Source organism: Callorhinchus milii, unplaced genomic scaffold (assembly GCF_018977255.1).
Source record: "Callorhinchus milii isolate IMCB2004 unplaced genomic scaffold, IMCB_Cmil_1.0 Scaffold9, whole genome shotgun sequence".
Classification (NCBI taxonomy): domain Eukaryota; kingdom Metazoa; phylum Chordata; class Chondrichthyes; order Chimaeriformes; family Callorhinchidae; genus Callorhinchus; species Callorhinchus milii.
Window position 1 is genome coordinate 5,701,055 of NW_024704750.1, and position 22,618 is coordinate 5,723,672.

General features: G+C 35.7%; 1 protein-coding gene across 3 annotated transcripts in view; it reads right to left on the reverse strand.

Annotated features, from left to right (window-relative positions):
- The window catches only part of cdc42bpb (CDC42 binding protein kinase beta (DMPK-like)), a 62,638-nt gene that overhangs the window by 37,584 nt on the left and 2,436 nt on the right, over positions 1-22,618 (reverse strand). For all 3 annotated transcript variants that reach the window (XM_042337915.1, XM_007888303.2, XM_007888302.2), the window contains exon 2: positions 5,179-5,270. In XM_042337915.1, coding sequence (XP_042193849.1) covers positions 5,179-5,270 — 92 coding nt within the window. The remainder of the gene's footprint in view (positions 1-5,178; positions 5,271-22,618) is intronic.

Sequence of the window (22,618 nt, forward strand, 5' to 3'; positions counted from 1 at the left end):
CAACAACCACAACATAGTGGCAACATCAAATTAAAAAGTGAATAGCAGCTATTGACGTACAGCAATACTGCCAGAAATCAGCACCTGTAGTCACTTTCTGGACGTGAACATCCTCGCCACTGATATGGGTGTAGTTTTATATCAATAACTTATGCAAATCTTCCTCAGACGTCAAAGTACGTCCAGTCTGACTTTAATCCAAAGTTGCCATTAACAACTACATATATTTGAACTCGAACATATTCCAGCAGGACAATGGAATCAACACAGTTCAAACAGCAAAACACAGTACTTCAGCCTGATGTGGCTCTGTAATGCTGAAGTAATTTAGGAAACAACAGGGTAGAGAGGCTGTAGACATTCCAATACAGGTCAAGGTAAAATACCTTCTTAAATTTTACATACATACTACTTTTGAAAAAATCATTTGTTGAATATACCATTTTATATCAAAACTCTGCAAATAAGGGTTGCTGGGAGGAGCAGTGTGTAGATATTCAAATGGGATACGAAAATGCACATCGAGACATGAATTACAATTATACAACTTTTTGCACAATAATCTTTGCATTTAAAATAAAACATCTTCCACTTCAAAGGACATCTGAAAACAGCTACTACACTTTCCAGGATTTTACTGGAAAGTGCAGTAACTGGATATTTTGTAGAAAAACACGTCTTACTTACATTCTTTAGCAATTTTCAGACTGTTTTACAACACACTTTTGTGAGTTCCATAATCACACAAGTGAGCCCCATTGCAGCATACTGTCACCTCAGTCTCACTTAAATACCAAAAAGAGGGTCATAAACCTGTGTAAATGAATGAAACTACACACTATACATTAAACTACAATAGATCTCCATGATTTTATAAATAATTGAACCTCAATTTCACAATTTATAAGGTCATACAAACAATTCAATTAAGTTGTAGCCTTGCACATTCACTCCAAAGGATCCATTATTCTGCATCGGAACATGTATGTTATTGGCAAGAGACCCTGATTGTCTCAGTTGAATGTGAAATAAACCTTGTTGCCAGCTTGTGAAATCGACTCAAAAAATGTCAAAGACTAGCCTTTCTGGAGCCAGAAACATAACCTTTTCTTTCCCATTTGCAAATAAAAATAATTTAACTAGTGTGCAGTAAACTACAAAAGGTCACGGCCCAAACTCAAATTTACATTCCGACAGTGAATATTGCTCAAATAAGTGCTTTGCATTGAATGGTTGCATGCAGTTCATTTGATAGATTTTCTTTAAATATTTGAAGCATGTTTAAGCCTATGCTAAAGTCAGCAAAATGTTAAACTAATAATATTTCATATGATACTTTTTCTTTAATCCACCATCTGTGAATAGGGTCAATGTCTTTAACCCAGAGCTAGAAACTCACTAACATTACGTATCAGCATGTTTCTCACATTGTGGATGATATTGCATAACTTATTTTTTTGTTGATTATACCCAATAGGAAAGCTGGCAGTGATTTATAAGGCCGTAAGCAGTGGATCAGATAACTAAACCAGGAGTGAACCACAGCAGTTTATATCTGAAAGAATCCTGGAATTTGATTTATAGCCTTGAAACTCAGTGCTTGGTAATAATATTCGCACTATTTTAGTTTTCAAGCAACTGCAAGAGATGCCATCATCATTTTATGGTGGTCACAGATATGTGGATCATCTGACTTACACAAGGTATATGAATGAACCTTTCTTAATATACTGAAGATAATGGCCTAAGGCAATTCACAGTGTGTTACAAATTCCCTATCCACAGATAACTGATTTATGTGCTCAGGTTCAAAATTTAAACATTTTGACAGAGCTCCAATGAAGCTTGGCTTTCAAGGTTCAATAACTGGATTGATGTTTACGACTGCCAAAATAGATATAGATGATCAAATGCTGGACTGAATAAGGTTTATATGCTGCTGGGACCCTGAATGAGGCAAACATTAAAAAAAAGCTTGTCAGAGATGCAAGTGTTGGTAATAAAGATGAATTTGCTTAAATATCTTTAGAGATAATTTCCACTTTGTTTATAGCTGAGTCAGGTGACTGACTGGGCTAAAGTACAATCAATGGCATATAGTTTGTGGGCAGGTTGACACGGTAGTCACTTCCCTGGGTTTTAAGGTTAGAAAATGTCCTTTTGAGTAGATGCTACACTTATTTCCTCAGAGGTATTTCAGCAGATATAATGTTGCTACTGACCCTAACATGTGATCTTCATTTCCATTTAAATGTCAAACTCTTGGCATACAACAGTAAGATCAGCATGAATGTTTGATAGGTCTATTATAGGAGGTGAAGGAGAGGCAGACAACTATAATGACGCATGCGCAGCTGACACACCTCACTGTTGAAAACGAGCGAGAGAGAGAAAACCTCACCCTGGAGTTATGTGAAGGGGATTTAATTGGTGTTTATCAGTTAAAAACAAAAATTAGAAACCTCAATAACATATTATAATCCCTTTGGATTAATGGCAAAGTACCATAGTTCTATTTTACCCTCACCTATGCTGCCTACAGTGTTTCAAATGCAATTTTAGAGAAATTACTTTTTTTAAAAAAAAACATTCTTTAATAAGCACATATACAACATTTTTTAGGGCTGTGTCAGGACTATCAATGATTAAATACTCCCAAAGTAATAGGGATTCAAAACAGCATTGAGTAATCATGCTTTGAACAGCGTCTATACTACGCAGTGTTGGCATTGCGATTCTTCACACAGCACGTATCCAATCCCAGCCAGGTTTTTTTTGTGTGCACTGTTATGATACTTATACTGCTATAAAGGTACTTTCCCCTTCATCATTCCAATTGTAAACAGTTGATATTTTGATTGGTTAAAACATTGATTATGTTTAACTGTGTGTGTTTGCCACGAGACATATATACTCAATATTATTATAAATAAAACAATTAAACCATTATGAATTAACCCTACATATGCAGACCTATCCTGAGGATACACAGTTAACAGTCAGATCCATGGATATGGGTAATTATAGTTCTCCATATTACTCACTGTAATTGCACAGTGCTGCATGCCAATGATTGGTTCCTTGCAATAACAAACGCCTATTAAGGAAGAATCTAAAATTGCATCCCTGTTGGTTCTACGGCAAACTTAAGACTGCCCCCCTTTTTCAGAAAATAGAAATTACATTAAAGAATACTGAACTTAAGCCAGTTCTGCTAAGAAATGGTTCTCATCCAAATCTGGAACAAATGACCAAAAAATAAAGTTTTACTGCAATTAATGCAGTTGACTATTTGTTCCCAAAATGTTGTGCTTTTATTACATTTTGAAGTCTCAACTTGTAGTTAGGATTTCTGAAAACTACGAAAGTTGGCATGTTAAGCGCTTTCTTTAGTTCTTTCTAGGCTGAATAAGTCAACAACACAAACGTAATGACCAATATTGTAGTACAAAAATAGTTATATTTAGTAAGAAGATCTGAAGATTCTTGGCACTGCCATGACACACTGAGTTGGATTTTCTTTTTTTTTTTTACAGATGGTAGTTATTAACTAAACAGTTGAGTTGGCAACCTCCAAGACTTTAGTAATGTTATTACAAGACGATCCAGTGTTTAAAAAAACTATTAAAGTTTTTTGAATTATGAATGTTCCAATTTCTAACATTCAAATAACATATAAACATGACATTCATTACCATAGCATTGTGGGTGAAAACTGGCTGAAGGCATTAAACAATGTCATTCAAGTAATCTCCAGTATATTAGTTTTCTATTTGTAAACAGATATACTGAAGGGGTGTGCACTGCATTAGCTGACGGGCTATTGTAATGTTGAATGAAGGTTAGCATTACATTTTGTTTCAGTAAGCAGCAATGAGCCAACGTGTGTTCTGTTCGAAGAACCAGTTGCATCAATAAAATAAGTAAGGATGAAAGCAGTAGATCTAATCTAAGGGTTAGAATTGTGATGGCATAGTGTGATCCTATTTGTGGTTCTAATTTACTTTGAAAAGGTGGCAATTCTCCAACAGGAGACAGAAATCAATTTTCAGATATCTACACATTGCTAAAATGTAAAAAGCCTACTCTCACTCTGTTGAGAAGATACTTGTTAGAAAGAATTCCTCACCTATTGATAAAATTTTAATTTGCTAGATTATGGAAGAAGGATATGACCAATGCATCCACAACTAATAACGTTTGCTTTTCAACTCAACAGAATGCTACAGACCTGTGCTCTCCCACTGTATTTAGTCATTGCTCGTCTAAAGATAAACCCTGTCTTCAGACAATGTAATCATTAACAACTATAAGCTATTTTGGCAAACTAAATGGACTTCCACTTCCTTAAGAAGGCATTTGTTTCCCTTAATTCTAAACCAAACGAGACAAAATGTTGGCAGAATATTTGCAAGATTTAGCCATCATGTTAAAGTTTCTTTGGAAGAGATAATTAATCATTATGTTCCTATGAAGCAGATATCCGTATGAGTGGCACTGGGAACAACTGAAATGTTAAGCCAACAAACATCATGAAATACAAAATAATGAAAACAGAAATCACTTTGACAGTATAGACATTAAACCAACTGGTAGTATATGAAAATGATTATATATTTGATGATGCACGATTGAAAGAAATAATTTAATTATTTTCATGTCAGCACAGTAATCTTTTTGAAGGTATAACAAACTATGTTATGATTTCTAGAACTCATGATCGTGAAGTGATGACTCCTCACCCCAGAGCTAACAGTGCCAGGTAATCTGAAATACGTCTTCAGGAGATATAGAGGACAGAGAGAATAAGCAATCAGGGCGGAGAGCTTCTCTTGCTTTTAAATCTGTCACTGTGGAACAAAATTCTTACTAAAATCTGAACTGAAGCAATCACAGAAAAGCATGGAGGTGTTCTCCTTCATTTCCAATAAGAGTGAAATTTCCAAAATTAAATTTGAAAGCACCCAACAATAAACTACAAAGGTGTTAACACCATACTCAACAGTGAGGCATAGGAATCGAGCTTTTTCATTTTGGTTATAATGTTCGCCTGAATATAAATTGTTGCCAGCAATACTCCAAGAGCTGTAATTTTACTTACACCACAGCCTAAAGGTGAAATTCCCTCATATTTCATGGACCAATTAATTTATCATAATTATTGATTGGAATACTTACCTCACCAAATGCTCCTCTGCCAATAACTTTCAACATTTCAAAATCATCTCGATGCAGCCTCAGTTCCTTTACAGTAGAGGTGAATGGTTTAGCTGTTAAGGTTAAAAAAAAAGCAAGAATTAGACAGTTAATAATTTAACATTTAATAAACATTGCAAGCTAATTTCTGAAACTTAGCAAATGACATTTTCTCCATGGGTGTCACCAGTATTACTCTGATTCAGTTAATACTCTTACTTCTGTTTCAGAATGTTGAGCTTGTCAGCTGGGATTTGAGCTCATAGGCTGATGCTATTTATTGCAGAACTTGGGCGCCATTCTTTTGATGACACTTTAAATCAATCTACCTCATCTTTAGGTGAACCATAAAGATTGCAGAATACTGTTTAAAAAGAGAAGTGAGTTTCTCCAGATGTTTTGGCCAAACATCTTCCAGACAGATTGGTAATTTACCACACAATTGTTTATGGTACATTACAGGTACAACATAGCAGTCACGTTTTGCCACAAAAAACTGTCACAAACGCAGTCATTACATTGGACAGGAGTTATGTTAAATAGTTTGAGACTTTGACGTAATAAAGCACTGTAAAATGCAAGGTCTTGATTTCTAGGATCACTGGAACAAATGCATCTTTTTGAGGCATAGTGATTTGGATCTGAAAGCCAATTGTGCAATTTTAATTAACATGGTATCAGTTATTAAAATCATGTCATGTTCATTATAGGACTAAGGAGACAAGGCTGGTATGTAAGCTGCATCAAGTCTGACAGGGGAAAATATTAACTAAAAAGGACAAGAAAATGTTCAGTGACCGTGGCACCCAAGTGGCCCCAAGTTGAGCAATCATCAGAATAACAAATTGATAGCATGTGTGACAATTTCAAGCTCAGGTAATTGTTGATCATATCATGGCAAACATCAAATAGATTAATTTAGGAGAAATCCAAGGATTCGCCTCCCATACTCCATCATGGTGAAAGAGAAAAGCTGACTTGAGGTGCCATGCGCAAGTTTGAATCTCATACTGTTCCATGTTTTCAATAAGGGTGTGTTCATTATTTATGTTAAAAAATTGGAGCTGGAAATTTAACATGGAGGAAACAGACAACAAACAAACCTTCCCATTATACTAGTGACGAGTGTGACAAGTGATGAATTTTTTTTTTACAGTTTGGCATGTTCACTTTATACATGAACACTGAAGGGCCTGATCCTAGAATATTCCTTTAAGAAATCATGTATACTCATTCAACGGTTATTTATTATTTACAGGATCAGAGCCAAGACCATTTGTTTGAGGGTTGGGCTGTTTATAGATTGAACAGAATTTGAAACTCCCTCTTTTTGGCACATAACATCACACGTATAAACAATACACTTCACAGGAAATTAAAGCAATTGAGAAATTTAAGCATGCATTTGGGTACATAGTTGACCATACTTGATGAAACGTTGTACCAAACCTTCATGGATAAGATTTAATATTCTATTAAAAGCGAATGAAATATCAGTGCTAGGAAGTGTTCAATAGGAGTAAGTATTTACTTAGCCCTCCTCTGATCAGATTACCTTTTTAGTCATTTATTAAGCTCCCCAGTCTAGGTCCTCAGATTACCTTGACATTCTTGGTTCTAATTATGTCTTTGACCACACCTATGGTCACCTCTCACTCCCCCCCACCCCACTCCCTGCTTGGCTTCCAACCACGTTGCCGTGAAGCCCTCCAAGATATTATCCCATCAAAAAGGAAGCTATATAAATGCAAATTGCCGTTGAATGAAGTACCTTACTACAGTCTCATAGTTATTTTAAATTATACTTCCATAAGACAGTAAGTTTTAAAGTCAATGTCATAGCTGAACACTCAATGCAGAAATTGAATCATTAGCATGACCCACAAATGCTCAACAGGAAAAAAAGGCATGAGAACCAAGTGACTCAGAATGCTTTGATTAGATAGGAGACACATAACTGGGAAACAGTCAGTCACAATTCACAATGAAAAGGAATAAAAGGAACAACAATTGGGATATACTTCCTCTATAAAAAGAGAACCCATTACACAATTCTAGAGGTTCCCTCACGGCTGAATAGTTGAATCAATTCAAATAACTATACAGATCTGGAAAATCCCAGGTTCACTTTCTGATCTGTTTTAACTCATCTCAGGGGTGCAGCAAACCCACCAGAAATATGGAAGATCTGCAAAATAAGCAGATAAATATCTCCAGCTTATTTTCTCTTTTTCGAATAGTGTATTCAGCCAGATAGCTTAATTACAAATTAATTGACTTATCATTTTGTGATTAAGCACTTGTCATCAAGTCTGCAGGGTTCTTACACTACGATTATGATTACCTTTTCATGGTTTCTTAGTATTAGTGACATACAAATTGCTTTTCCCTCACAGCTTTTCATCATAATGTCACTTGGTATTTTACTAGTGCTCGCTTGCAGGAGAATACAGAAGATGGGAAGTTTGATAGTAGAAGTAAGGAATTAGAAAAAAGAAAAATATATTTAAAAAAATGAAAATGTTAATTTCACAGTTAGTGAACAGAGGACGTCACTAGCTCAGCTTAAAACTGAAATATGTTGAGCACAAGTTAAGCCACTGGTCAACCAGCTATGTTGACTTTCCTCAGGTGTGGCATCTCCTGTTGTCGACCATTTCTTCCAATAGCTGGGAGATTTTGATAAATCACGTGGCAGAAACAGATGAAGGAGAAGGGATTCTACACTCAAAATACCACTGGCTTTGGTTAAAACAAACCATTATATTGAGGTTAGCACACAGCCCCTTTCATCACTGAGGCTGAGTTTAGATTCAGCCTAAATTTCTGTGAACTTTTTTCACACACTGAAAATAAAATAAGATCAGAAAACCTCTCCTACTCACACAAGGTGTTTTTTATAGATTCTCCAAAGCAGTAGCACCACTGCAGCAAATATAAATGTTCCCTCCCACCCCCATTAATGCAATGTGACCAGTGCAATTGCTATTTTCACACCAGTGGTCAACGTGGACTGGGCTGACCTTCCCCACAGATCAGTATATATCTGGGCCAGGAAATTAAAGTTGAAAATGTGCTTATCAAACAAACAGTTGTTTGACTTTAGCTGTGGAATTTGCCCTGCACTGTAAACAAGGCCAACAAAACAGCACCGGAGGCTAAACATTACAGAGATACTACACGTTGAACAGGCTCTGCAATATAAAGGAACGAGGACATTTTCTTTGATTGCTCAGTAATAAAATTGCACAATTGCTCAAAACCTTAAAAGGCACAGTTTGAATACTTGTCATCAATGATTTCCAATACAACTGCAAATGAGAAAATAAACCAAATGGCAGAAAATAATGGACTTTAGAAGCCTAAGTTAATTTAACCTCAGAAAGCAGTGGAGAAAAGTGCAGGACACTATCAATCAGGGAGATCTATAACAGGGAACTGAAGGGTCATATCAACAGTTAAGAACTAAATACATGATTACGATAAAATATATATTCATTCACTACGATGCAACTGAAGTAAGAGCTTGGCAATGAACTCAGTGAAGCATAAAACAAGTCAGTAGTTGCATGCTCAAATCCAATGTCTAAAAGTTGGTCTAAATGTTGGCGTCTGACTAAATCAGACTTCTCCCAGGGGGCAAGTTCATCAGAGCAGCTAAGTCACAGAGAGGAAGGGGATCTCTTCCCACATCCCTCAACAACACTTCCTTGCAGTCAATTAGGAAATACAGCAGCAATGACTGTCTGTAAAGCTAGTTATTCACTTAACTGTTACACCCTACTAACCACAGACCCATTAATATAACATGCTTTTGTCCATGTAACACAGTATTATATTATTTTTAGCATTGTAAATATCTTGTATTATGGCACTTGAGCCATCTTTTCTCTTAACCCTAAACTGACCCTCCCACAAACATACACACTTAAAGTAGTGCATTGTATTTTACTTATTAATTTAAATGTCTAGTAGTATGGATATTTGGACCTACATGAGGTCCACAATGGCCGCTGATCACGCTGACAACATCTTTGATACAGTCACTGGATACAACTAAGGACTGTGGTGCCACAGGCATAATTATGCACAAATTGACTGCCACATTTGCTTACAAATACAAAGTCACATTACAGATCTTAAAATATTTTGGGACAATTTGATGATTGGATAAGACTCTATATTCAAAGCAAGAATTCTTCTGAATATTAGATTTGCTTATTGATCATATGATATACATTTTCCTCTGTGATGCTATTACTTTTGTTATCTAAAAGTGTAATAATAAAAAGTAATAAGATCAACTCGAGTCTTTCTTCATTGCTTTAGAACCCATTGAAACTAAATATTTGTAATGGGCAATTCATGTTTTCCCTGGCATGCATATGTTTTCTCTGGCCTTATGTGAACTTTTCATTGGTCCCGCATAAAGTAACTTGACAGCTGTTAGTGATGGTGTGCATACATTCCAAAGCAATGCTGACAGAAAGAAACCATTACGAACTAATTGTGCAACCTAAACATAGAAATAGCTTAGAGTGAGACAGAATGCAGAAATTCAACCAAGTTGTTCTGATTACCCCTGAACCACGAGTTTGTAGCTGATGCGCATTACCAAAACCGAATTACTGCTTTAAACTCACTGCCAGTTATTTGTTCTTTGAAACAATCTATAGCAATCCACTAGACCTAAAATAATTTTCAAAGAGATTTTAAAAACACAGAACCAAAGGTCTCTTTGCAGAAATGCTTAACCAGAAAATTACTTTGCCTTGAACATAAAATAAATTGGTTAAGACCCTTTTATGCATTTGCAAAATTGAGAATTTCACAAAATTACAATTTCTTAACCCAGAAATACAGAATGACCAGTTTACTGTAAAACAACATTTTAACCAGATTAGAATACAAAACATTCAAAAGCTCCTCTTGAAAAATAATAATTAATTTTCCATTAACATGCACCCTGAATCTATTTTGAACCTGTTGCGACAATTTTTTGACGTAAATTCCAGAGAATGTAATATCCGCAGCCTTTTCCTCTCCTCTCCCAAGCCAATAAATTGAGCTTTCAGTTTTTTTAAAACCATTCACTCAAAAGCTTTCAAAAGAACAGTCAAAGAAAGCAATTTAATAAAAGGCCTACCACAAGAAAAGGATGAAACAAACAATCAAAGATCACTGAAAGGCACCCAAGTAAAGCAGTAGAGGACCTGCAGCAGAGGGAAAGCATCCAGATGCTGCCACTGACGAAGGAAGGCACAAAAGCAAGTTCAGAGGAATTTAAAATGTTCTGATGTTTTTGCTTACCTTACGAGCTTTGGGAATGGGTTTAGGCAAAGTCAAGTACATGGGGTACGTTTATAGGTCCAGATAGCATGGGATAGGGTCCTTTCTCACGCAATGCTTGGTCTTACGTGAAAGACACTATACAAGTGTAATTTTGTTGTTGTTAAGCCCATATGGTTGTGGAGGGTGGGGGAGGGTATAACAGACAACCAGCCAAGCAAGTAATGCTACTTCTATACTTTAATTGCCCATCAGAAATTTTTGGTGTTGGAAGAGATTAAAAAATGTCTGGGTTTACTATAGATTAAATTTATGATAAATATTTTAAAAAGCCACCTCGTCACACTTGAGTCATTTCCTCCATTTGTGTCCCAAACTGTATTATTATTATCCTCGCATTTGATGGATATTTGAAACAGTTCAATGTGTAAAACTTAAAGGTCTATTGTCTCACCCTATCGTCGTTTTTACCAACACCTGAACACGATGAAAGAAACTCCTGCCATTTTATAATGTGACTTAATAAACATCACTGCATGCATTACAAGCAGCTCATAAAAACAAGGGTTTAAAGAATGTGTCAGCAAAGGAACAAAACCTCAACTCACTCTCATGATATAAAATAATACAAACGATGTAAGTCATCTATCTATGAACTATAAACTTGACGCAGTAAAAAGGGCTACGCCTTTAAAAGAAGGCACATTTCCTTTCATGGTAATCTGGTATAAATGTGCTTAGGCAAAGGCTGAAACAGCAATCCTCCAATAGAACTTCAGTGAAATACTGTACGTACTGTGGGTTCATGCTGACTTTATGTAAATGTGACCATCGAGTTTAGAATTATTTTGATTGCTTTGTCAGCTCTATGAGCTCAGATAATTTACAAAACTGTAAAATTCTTGTAAATCCACTTTTGCATGATTTTTGCAAAACAAACAATGCAAGTAATCCAGTTCGGAAGAAGTGTCACATCCACAATGTTGACCTATCTACCTTTTAGATATAACCAAAGCACAAAATACTGCAGATGCTGGAAATCTGAAACAAAAACAGTAGACGCTGGGAACACTCAGCAGGTCAGGCAGCATCTATGGGGAAAGGAAAGTGAGTCAACGTTTCAGGTCCACGACCCTTCATCAGAACCCTTCATTCTAACGAAGGGTCGGGGACGCAAAATGTTGACTCATTTTCCTTTCTCTTAGATGCTGCCTGACCTACTGGTTGCTGCCAGCGACCTTTTAAATGTGTTAGAAAATGCTGTAAATGAACAGCATATCAGTTACAGTATATTAGATTTCTTTGTCTATTAAGCAGGATAATTGATGGTACATCCAGCTTTCAAATTCAGTTGTGCTTTTGCAAGTTTCTTGCAAAAAGATTTAAACTTACCACATTGTTTTTTTTAGCATAAACTGTCATTTAACATCCTAATTACTGTATTGTTTTATTGTGATAGAAATCATTTTTAAAAAATGTCTACATTGTTGTTAAATTCAGCACATTCACACATTTTAAACACCCTTTACTTGGCTCCTACAGTGGACCGTAACTAAAAATTCAGAAAAGCGGAATTTACTGCACCTGTGTACAGTTTACCACTTCCCACACTTGAGAACTTTGTGGTCAAAGTTTGATAATCAATTTGTGGTAAATTATAGGAAGTGGCTGTCATGTGGGTTTGCGTCCTTCAGAAGGTGGTCTGAAATTACCCAATCTCAATTGTTGTTGAATCCTGGTCCACTTCATACATGAAGCAGCATCAGGAGACCTCAGATGACTGTAAATCCGTTACCAGACATCCACTTTATAGCAGCTTCACTGGATAACAATCAGGAATGGGACAGATTATGGCTGATTATTTTGTCTCCTTCCTAGCCTCGGAGCATTGAAGCAAACTGTAATTGTTTTGTTACTGCTCTGGCTGAAATCAAACCATTTAGCAGAAAAAAAGCTAAGAAACAAAGTCTTCTTAAAGCCTGTACAGCTCAGTGTAGTTCCTTATTTTGTGATCTAGATACCCACTGTGTCACTGATAAAGGCCTCAAACTTGCTTTTAAGGCCTTCTGGACTCACTAAACATTACCTGCTTCAGTGGAGGATAACAAATTCACATTGCTATAAAATTGTCAAACCATTATATTGACAAAGCTTGAATAGAGGTTAAATCTCAATTTATTTTTATAGGCTTACAACAGCATTGAAGAAGTGGTTACGGGCTCTAATATGGTGCAGCTCTGTAAATATTCCGTACTGGGCAATGGCTCAAAATTAATCTGGAGCATCAAAAGAGTTAGCCATTAATCATTTTATATAATTACTATAGCATTTTCATTGCAACAGTTAACGATTGCCAAGGTGACAGCAGATAAGTCAATATTTATTTCTGTGCTTCCCAGTGTGGTTGATGCACATTCATTTGCAGTAGATTCTGCATGGTTAGCTCCAAATTAGCACTTGCCCTACATACCCAGTGATTATGCAGCTTAACGCTCAAGTGAATCAAAAATGGGTTATTGGTATCCATTGAAGCCCCAACAGTTACAAGATCAATTGCTTAATGCTGACTCTGGTGGTGAGGTTGGTCACAAGATGTTCACCATAAAACATCTTAGATTTGTTCTTTTAAAATCATAATTATGCATGCCATCCATCAAAGCTGGATTTTTTTTAAAAAAGCTCAGATTGCAAAACAGTCTTCTTAGATACTCATTGCAAACAGTGATTTTTTTGTGTCTGTGAAACATTTAATGAATAATGTGTCCTATTCTGTACCTTCTTTTCATTCTAAATACAGTAGTTAAAACCATTTAATTCGAACAATGCAAGCCATCTGCATAAGAAAAGCACTTAATACTATGACAAAGATTCCAATGTTGTTTTATTAAGTGATACGGAACTGTTATTGCTTCACAAATGTTGTACTTCTCAAAAATGCAGGCCTCATTCTGTACCAAGTCAGAGGGCCAAAATAAATGTCTTTAACACATTTCAAAGTTAAGCAGACTATCTGCTGGCATGTTCAAAATAAACCTCACGTTAATTTTTGCACAGGTACTGCATTATTATTTTAGATCTCAGACCCCATGCCCTTCATGGAAGCAATCACGTTTTATGACCACCAAGCTAGAGAAAGTTTAAATAACTAAAAAAAACAACCTCAATGTTAGTAAATAAGATTTAGTGCATTTCTTGGCATAAAATCAATTAATGCAGCTGCCAGTGTAGTCTTGTGTCTTACAAGAGAACAATAAAGTGCTATTCATCTTCAGCTTACCAAAATATCATTTATATGAAATGGAATAATACTTGCATTTGTTACAAATGAATTATCTAGTTTTAGCATTATTTTTTAAAATTCTTAACTTATGTACATTGCATTACAGAAAGGTTTCAAACCCCTTTATGATCTAGCAAAAAATTCTACAAATTTAAAGAGATTGAAAAGCAATGATCACAGAAACAATGAACATTTGACGGAGATGACAAATGCTCTACTCCTTTAAAAGCATACCATTTTTTAAAAAATGGGGTCTATCTACTTACAAAGAGACTTTGTATGCAGCCCAAAAGGACAGGAAATAAGGCAGTAAATATGATTAGCTCACTGAATCTAAAATATGCTTTACGTAGTGATGGTTTCTTGCATCATTCGCTTGTGTAAAAGTACTGAATTATGCAGCTGTTGAGAAAAAAAATTATATAATATGTTTGCCAGGCTGGTTAGAATTAGAAGTGTATCAATCAAAGATAGCAAGATGGCAACCCCACAAAAACAAGATGCGCTAATATAGTTATAAATGTGAAAATGAAATAACTGGAGTTGAAATTAACTCAGTATTTCAACAATACAAAAAAAAAGCTTCCAGAAGAATTTCCAAAAAGTTCACCCTTTATTCATAATCACCTATGCTTCCTACCCTTACTGTTCAAACTAACTCTATGTTCCCTTCACACTTATAGCATTATAGAAGTTGACGTTAACTCACTTGAAACTCATGCCTTAAAGGCTTTCAAATGGATACTCCACTGCTCATCTGGACTGTCTGATGTACTTGTAGCACTCCAATCTTATAATAGTGAACCTTTATTGCAAGACATCTCAAAGCACTTCAAAGAATTTTATTGTGAAGTGTAGTGGCTATTTGTAGGCAATGCGGCAGCCAATTTACACACTGAAACTTCCCACAAACAGCAATAAGTGAATGACGATTTTATCTGAGGGATTGTTGGCCAGGCCATTGCGAAAAACTTTTTTCTCTTTTGGAATTTTACCATGGGATTTTTAGCATCCTCTTAAACAGGGCAGAAGACCTGATCTTGTTTTAAAGTCTCATCCAAAGGATTGGCATATCTTTAGTGGTTCATTTGTTCTCATATAGGACATGTTTGGGTGTCTATGCACTTCTAATGACGTTACCAACTTGCACCAAAGCTACATTCTTAACTGTTACATTTCCTCTTTAATCACTCTGTCATATTGAGTTGATGGTTCATCCTCTGACCCTTTACCCATTAACTCAAGGCTATGTCCACTCTACCACATCAATGACCTCCTCCAGTACCATATAATTGCAAATTATTTAGAACTCCGCAGTTCCAGACACTGTCAAAGACTTTGGAACTGCCAAAGTTGATGATAAATTTTGTTAGCCTCAACTACTCTCTCCTCTGTGGCTTTGAAGCTTCAGAAAATCTCCATTTCTCCACCCATTCTTACTTTCCTCTCCCCTCTCACAACAAAACATTGCAGTGAGTTATCCTGCGAGTCAGCCAAGGAAAACTGTATTATCTTCACTGCTCCGGGTTGTCAGAGTAATCTTGGTCTCATTGATGCCTGGTTGCTGCAGGAAAAAAAAGCAGAATGGGGCTGGGAACTTCTGGCAGACCCAGAGCGTGCTTGCAGGCTGCTCTGGCCTGCTTCACAGGTCCCGCCTTGCCCGCCTCACCATTGGCGGGTGGGCCTCAGCTTGCCTGCCCCCTCTCCCTAGAACTCCATCCCACAGTCCCTCCACCTCGTCTCCTCACTTGCCTCTTTCAAGATCCGTCTCAAGACTCTCTTCTTTCACTGTGCCTTTGGTCACCCTCCTACCCCTATCCTTCCCTAACCCTGATCCCAACCACCAGCTCGGGTTCGGATCCCTAAATGTCTAGCGCTTTGGGACGTTTTCTTGATGTGAAGGCGCTATAACAAACGTAATTTGTTGTATTGAGTTTGAATAGCAGTCAAAGCAATTACATATAAACAGGCATCTTCAATCATGAAATGTCAAAGCCGCTCTTTAAGGAGAACATTCTTTAACACACACTCACACAGCACATTCAAGGTGAATGAGTCCAAATCAGAAAACATGTTGCAGGCTTTTCCAATTCTTTCAGTCTTACTTTAACCTTTCTAGTTTGTACACGTTTGAAAATAAACGTAGTTCCACTATGCTAGACTTCATTATAAGCAGGTCCCATTATACATTTTAAAATCCATAAATTGTGCAAAAGAAAAATATAACACATTTCATCACACACTGCAAGCAATTATTTGTTCTGCAGCACAGTCGTAGTAAACGTGATATAAACTACACACAAAACGTTGTACTTCCTACTTGCCATAATTACTTACTAAATGTCTGAAATGCTGTACTCTGTCCAGCGCCTAGGGATGTCCTCCCGACGTGAAAGGCGCTATACAAATGTAATCTTGTTGTTGTTACTTCCCACAAAAAGTGACAAACAATTTGGTTTAATCTTTTAAATGTGGTTTTAACCTGCTTATAACCTTACACCATCAATGTGGCTAAAGAGTATAAAGTTATGTTGCCTGCTCACAAAAATAAAGTAGTTGTAGAGACTAGAGCATGATTCACAGCTCTTTGTACTACCTACCAGAGCATTATTTATTTCAGAAACAGTTGCAATGCTGAGTCAGTTAATGTTCACTAGCATAAAATAAGATGGGTTTTACACTGGCCATAGATATTTATACAGCTTATGATGAGACTTTAAAGCTCAGAATTATTCCAGCAGCATTATATTTAATTTTCGATCTCAATGAAACAACTGCGACAAATAGAACCTAAGCACTTGAGCACATTCTATTGAGTATAGATCACCACTGGAATGAATTTACTGGGCTACACTCCTCTGTCTATTGTTAAAAGAATTGGACAGAAAGAACTGTCCTGGCACTACTGATGAAAAATATTACTACAGTTCATTCTACCTCTTTTCCTCTGTAATAATCACAGCAAGGATATTGTATTCATTTGCAATGTTCTATGTGTTATAAACTGAAACATTGAAAACTATTCTAAATTCATTTTGAGAGATACAGTAGCAATTTAACTACTCTAATGTTCTAACTATAATTCATTGGTAGACTTGTTAAACCACTGCGATATGGCTATGAGAAGCCTTAAATCAGGTCTCTGTTTCATGACCTCCCTTTGTAAGGTTAAAAGATCACTGGAGGCCATGGGAAACCCCACTTGCTATTAATCTACAGGGCAACCTAAACCTGTCAGCAGCCAAGCTTTTTGAAGAAAAAAAATTGTGAGAAAGATCTTTTTAACTCAATAATGTGATGTTTCATTGGTGAAACATACTGTACACTCCAATGGTGTACTGCCAGTTTTGCCACCCAAATTTCCACATTTGTTTACTGCGAGTCTGCTCAACAAAGCACCAGAAGATTTAAGTCTTAAATGAAAGCCAAATGCTTCCGTCAGAAAATGACAAGGAAAGTTAAAAACCTCCTTATCATCCGGGTTGAGAGCAGACACCTCATTCAGGAAATGATGTGCAACATTGGTGAAGGAGGGGAGAAAAACAAACAATAGAACCCATGTACAAAACAGGAGATAATAATCATTGAAAATAATATTGATAGTGGGAACGAAAGGAGTAATAAATTAAGCACCACTTCCCGCTTAAGAAATGTAATCATGGATAAACAAATAATTTAAACTGCTTTAGTAACTTTAGTCCACAAGGCAAAAAACAGTGCGTTATCCTATTTAATCTTCACTGCTGCTCAGAAATATGGATCATGACTATTTCTGGCTACTGTACCTCACAGCAATGGGAAAAGGCAGTGGAGGACAGAAGTCCTGTAGATAACCGATTATTACTCTTTTACATGAACTGTGTTATACAAATGCAAGTTGTTGTTGCAACGCGTGACTACTGTGATCTTGCTCCCCTCTCCAAAGACACGGGGGGAAAAAAAGTAGCTCATTTAATGTCTCTCGACACCTCCAGGGGCAGCAGTGAAGTGAATGTAGTGTAAAGTTAAGATTGACATGATTACTTAGAGATGGAACACTTCAAATTAGACCAGACCTGTTCACAGTAATAGAAAGCCTAATCCTTTCTAACAAAGACACAAATGAGGATTCCTCTATGTAGGAGAATGCTTGTACATTCGACAAAATGTTTTATCACTACAGTATGTAGTTTGACAAACACAGACTGATTATAGAAAACATTTAAAACAAAAAAGGACCCTTGCCAGTACATTTCCAAGAGGTGTGGTGGCTGTGGGTAGTAAATTATATTTATTGTCACGTGCCAGTAAACTAATGTTTTCCTTACCAACACACGCCCAATTTATGCAGAACTTCCTTAGCAGTTAAGTCCAAATTAAAGGTCAGCTAAAGTCAAGTTCCTCCTTTAAGTAATGTTTAGTTAGTCTTTCTACAAAGCATGTGATAACAAGCCTGACAGTTCTTGCACTTTCAAATGTTTATCAAGAGACACTTGATTGTGCTGAATTAAAAGTGAAACTTTATTCAATGGTTAAAGTTCAAACACGCCCAAAGATAATCTAAATTAAGTATTTGAAAACATATTACAACAGATAATTATGTATTGATGCATTTTTGATCCTATGTGCGGAAACTCATTACACAGACTGAGGCCTCTACAGATTCTATCTGCAATATTCAGACCTACTGTCTTTCTTTCCATTGATCTCTTGGCAAATGGAAATCCAACTAAGTTGGTATTTTAAGAAAAATGCTAAATTTTCATTGTAAAAATAGCATGATGAGTTTATACATGTGGCTCTCAAGTGAGTCACTGTTTAATTTGTGTCTCAAACAGAAAGTTAGTGTGCCCCCCGGGTATAATGTTATTTTTCTAGTGCCCTTATTCCACAATTCTATGCATTAGATCAACAGATACTGCGAGGTAAATGGAGATAAAATTCAGAATATATTAACACCACTTAATGTCTCTAACAGATGTTAAAACATTCGTAAGGTATGCTATTTACGCAGGTAATCACAATTGTTTAAGAGAATTCAGTATTGCAATAGTTTTATTTTTTAATAATCAATATTGCTGCTCATTATAGTACTAATCATGTCTGACAAGCCAATCAGATCGGCATAAAAAAATTAGTCTGTCTTCTTATTCGATATTCCTTCCCCTCTCCCACAATGTATCTACAATAATAATAATCCTTGCATTTGATATACTTCAATAGAAAGACTGGAATCAAGTTGGATTTAACTTTCCCAAAACTATATGTAATTCATTTGTTAAAACAAGTATAACCTGCTAAAACAATATTTTTAAAAACAGCTTACATCTGTAATTGTTTATGGCTTAAACTTTCTGATCCAAGACAGAAGTACTGTTTTGGGATAGATTCTCACGTACTGTTAAGTGAACAAAATTATTACAAACAATAACTATAAACAACGAGTTTAGAAATGAACTAAACAGAAACCACTGCTTCTGCATTATTCTATGTAATGGGACATAAAAAATTCTTACAAGTATTTTACTTGGAACACAATATCATTGCTGTAAGTGGATGTAAAACAATAATGACATTTGTCAAATACATAGTGCATTCCAAAATCAAAAAGTCTGAATGGAACAGTTTACATTTTTGAAACACTATTCGATGATGGTAGTTTACTTGAACAGCTCTGTAACCAGCCTATAAAATTGTAGTAAGACTACAGCTCCCAAACCTCTCACAAATATTATTAAACATGGGAGCCAAAGAACGGGGTAAAACCACCTCATGGCACTAGAGGTGGTGATAGAGAGAAGTATTAAAGTATTCTCAAGTTTGAAATTGTACCATTAATACTATTTTAAATACAAAAAAGTTACGTGTTTTAAACACATGATAAACAGAATACTGAATGATTGATAATTAGTACACAAGTGACAAAAAATTAACACCAATTCTTTAATACTGATGGATGGAATATCCTCAAAGATTGTAGAACAATTCTAAACTAACCACTTAGTTGTGGGGGTGCATAGCATGTGTGTTGACATTCACAGAGCTATGAAACACTAAACATATAAATTGCTGTGAGAACTCTACATCCACACAAAGCTGCATTATTAACACAAGAAATTATAAATACACAAGAAATGTATGGTAAGGTCAGGTGGCTTCAGAATTTTGTACCAAAGGTTTTCTCATACTCGGTGTTGAACACAAAAGACGGAGCACCACTAACCAGGTGACATTAGTGTTACTTTGTCAGAATTCCAGAAAAACTATTATTTTTCAAATAAATTAACTATATTTAATAATTGCCACTGTAATAAATATTGCTGTTATTTAATAACGGTGAAAACTATTCCACAAATTAAATGTTTCTATCATGATAAGATTTCAAAAGTTGTTCAGTGACTGATAACCTTTGCCCTTGTAATATTGGGGCATGAAGGACTTAACTTTGTGATGCAAATCATGAATAGCCTTTAACTGTTAAAGTTTTGTGCTTATTTATGTGCTAGAGACCTTAAATATATTCCATAATAATACTACATTATATTCTCTCTCTCTCTCTATATATATATATAAATCATGCCTTATAAGGCATTAAGCTAGATTGGTTTTATTTTACAACAGTTAAGATTATTTTGCTTGGTGCGTCATAGATCTGACTAAATGTATGAATCATAAAGAAAGGAGTGTTTTCCTGTAATCTAACAATATGAAGTGCAATTAAACTACATGTCAGGCCTACCGAAGGAGTGGTCGCTTTGCAATTAAAAATTAAAAGCCAGGGACTGGTATAGTCTCTTAAGTAATGCTACAGCAGGTTTGAGTAAAAGCAATACATCTAACCCACCACCACTATGGGTGAATCCATTATCCTTCAACAGCTGCCACTCATTGCCAAGACTCCTACAGCTCAGCATATGAAAGCACTCCACCAGAAACCTAAAAGGAGACAGTAGTTGGGAGAGTGACAAGCTTCCCCTGAACTGCTGACTTCTACAAACATACCCAAAGTGTACCAATTCCATCAAACCTCTGAATAAAACACAAATAATGTACAGTTGGGTTACGGTATTAAACAGACTTACTTATTTTATGATCACAGATTAAACTGAATTAATCCACCATTGTTGTAGCACTGAATTCGAGACAAGTTCATCTTTGATGCAACTTTTGTCATTTAATTTTAATTAATACAAGTATTGAATTGTATTTTTGTCATCTAGGATTTATTGATCTACAAAACAGATTTGTACTGGTAACAAGATTGATGAAGATAAATAAGCATAGTCACATAGGGATATTTAAAATAATTTAAGCACATGCTTACAATATTTATAGAACAAATGTAGGTCATTTTTTTCTTAAATCACATTCCTTTTCAATGTAACCCTAGTTGAAATAGTTCCGAATTTGAATTCCTTGGAAGTAATTTTATTTTTAAAAATTACATGGAGACTTTAATTTAACTTAAGGAAATTTTATATATATATATAGAAGCTGACAGAAAATATTGAACAGTCACTGTATGATATGCAAAATGCAAAACATTTGAATATCTGAGACAAAAATCTACAATTATAGTTCAACAGTAAACATCATCAGATACATACTGTAAGCAAAGAGCAATCCAAAATGCTCATTTCAGCTAAGAAAATACTGATGTGCAAACACAGTATAACCTTTTTCAGCCACAAGCCGAGTAATTAAGCATGTAACCGTGCCCCTGTGTCAAACCATAATTCAAATATTTTTTAGGCTATTTTCTCTCTTCTCCTCCTAAAGGCAAAAACTCAAGTTAGTGCACGATTCCACAAAGTGCCTCAGGTGACAAATTCTTCACATTTGAGCCTAGTCTGCAAGCCTATTTGTCTGCAAGCTACCAACTTGAAGGCATTCACTTGCTTTCCAGTAGTTGGAAGTTGTTTTAAGTAGTTGCTTTCCATTAGTAATCAGAAGTGGGAATTGTGACTGATTTTCTCTTCTCCTAGCCTAAGAACTGGCTAGTTTGGTAGCCTGTAAATCAAACCAGAGATATTCTTATGGCTTGGTGCTAAACTCGGCTGTGTCTTCACCCACTAGGGGTAAAAGTCGTGTTATAACTCTTTAAATCTCCACTGTACAAATGGCACTCCCCAAAGTAAACTTCAGACAACACAAGACCAGTTGAATAGCAGTTCAAATTACAACTATATAAATAGTTCACAAGGTTTGCTGTAGTCATCATCTGATCAATTTATTTACACAAAATTTGTTTTTTTAATATGCAGCTGGTGTTCTTTTGAAACAACCCTGGCAAATATGGCACTCATCAATATGGAAATCATCTTTTACTAACCAGATATCTAGCAGACATTTCCATAATTTTCATTTCAAAATAGTGAGTTAGGGTAAAATGAAAATACTAATAGGAAGAACATAAGAGATGTTGATCATGCCAAACAAGAAACCTAAAGGACTTACTATAAAATAGGGGTGGAAAGAAACATTGCTGTACTAAATTAGTGCAATTAGGGAACAATACAATTAGTTTCTCCGAATCTAAAGTTTTAGTTTAAGTAAAGCAGCAAAGTAAATGGAAAACAAATTGATTAATGTATCTATCACAATAACTAGATAGTTTACAAATATAAGGTAGAGTAAATCTATCATTTGAATTCAGCAGCAGAATGCAGTTTTCTTTTAAGATTCAGATTAAGCCAATTTAAGCCCAGCAGAACTTTGGCTTCTCACAATTTGGATGATTCTTTCATTGGAATTGTAAAGATTAGTAGACAATATGAGGGCATAGTTCACATAGTCTAGAATTTATGGTCCAGGAAACAGTACTGAAATTGTTTTGAAAAGGTATTTAATTTCTCAATCCTAATGTATACTAAC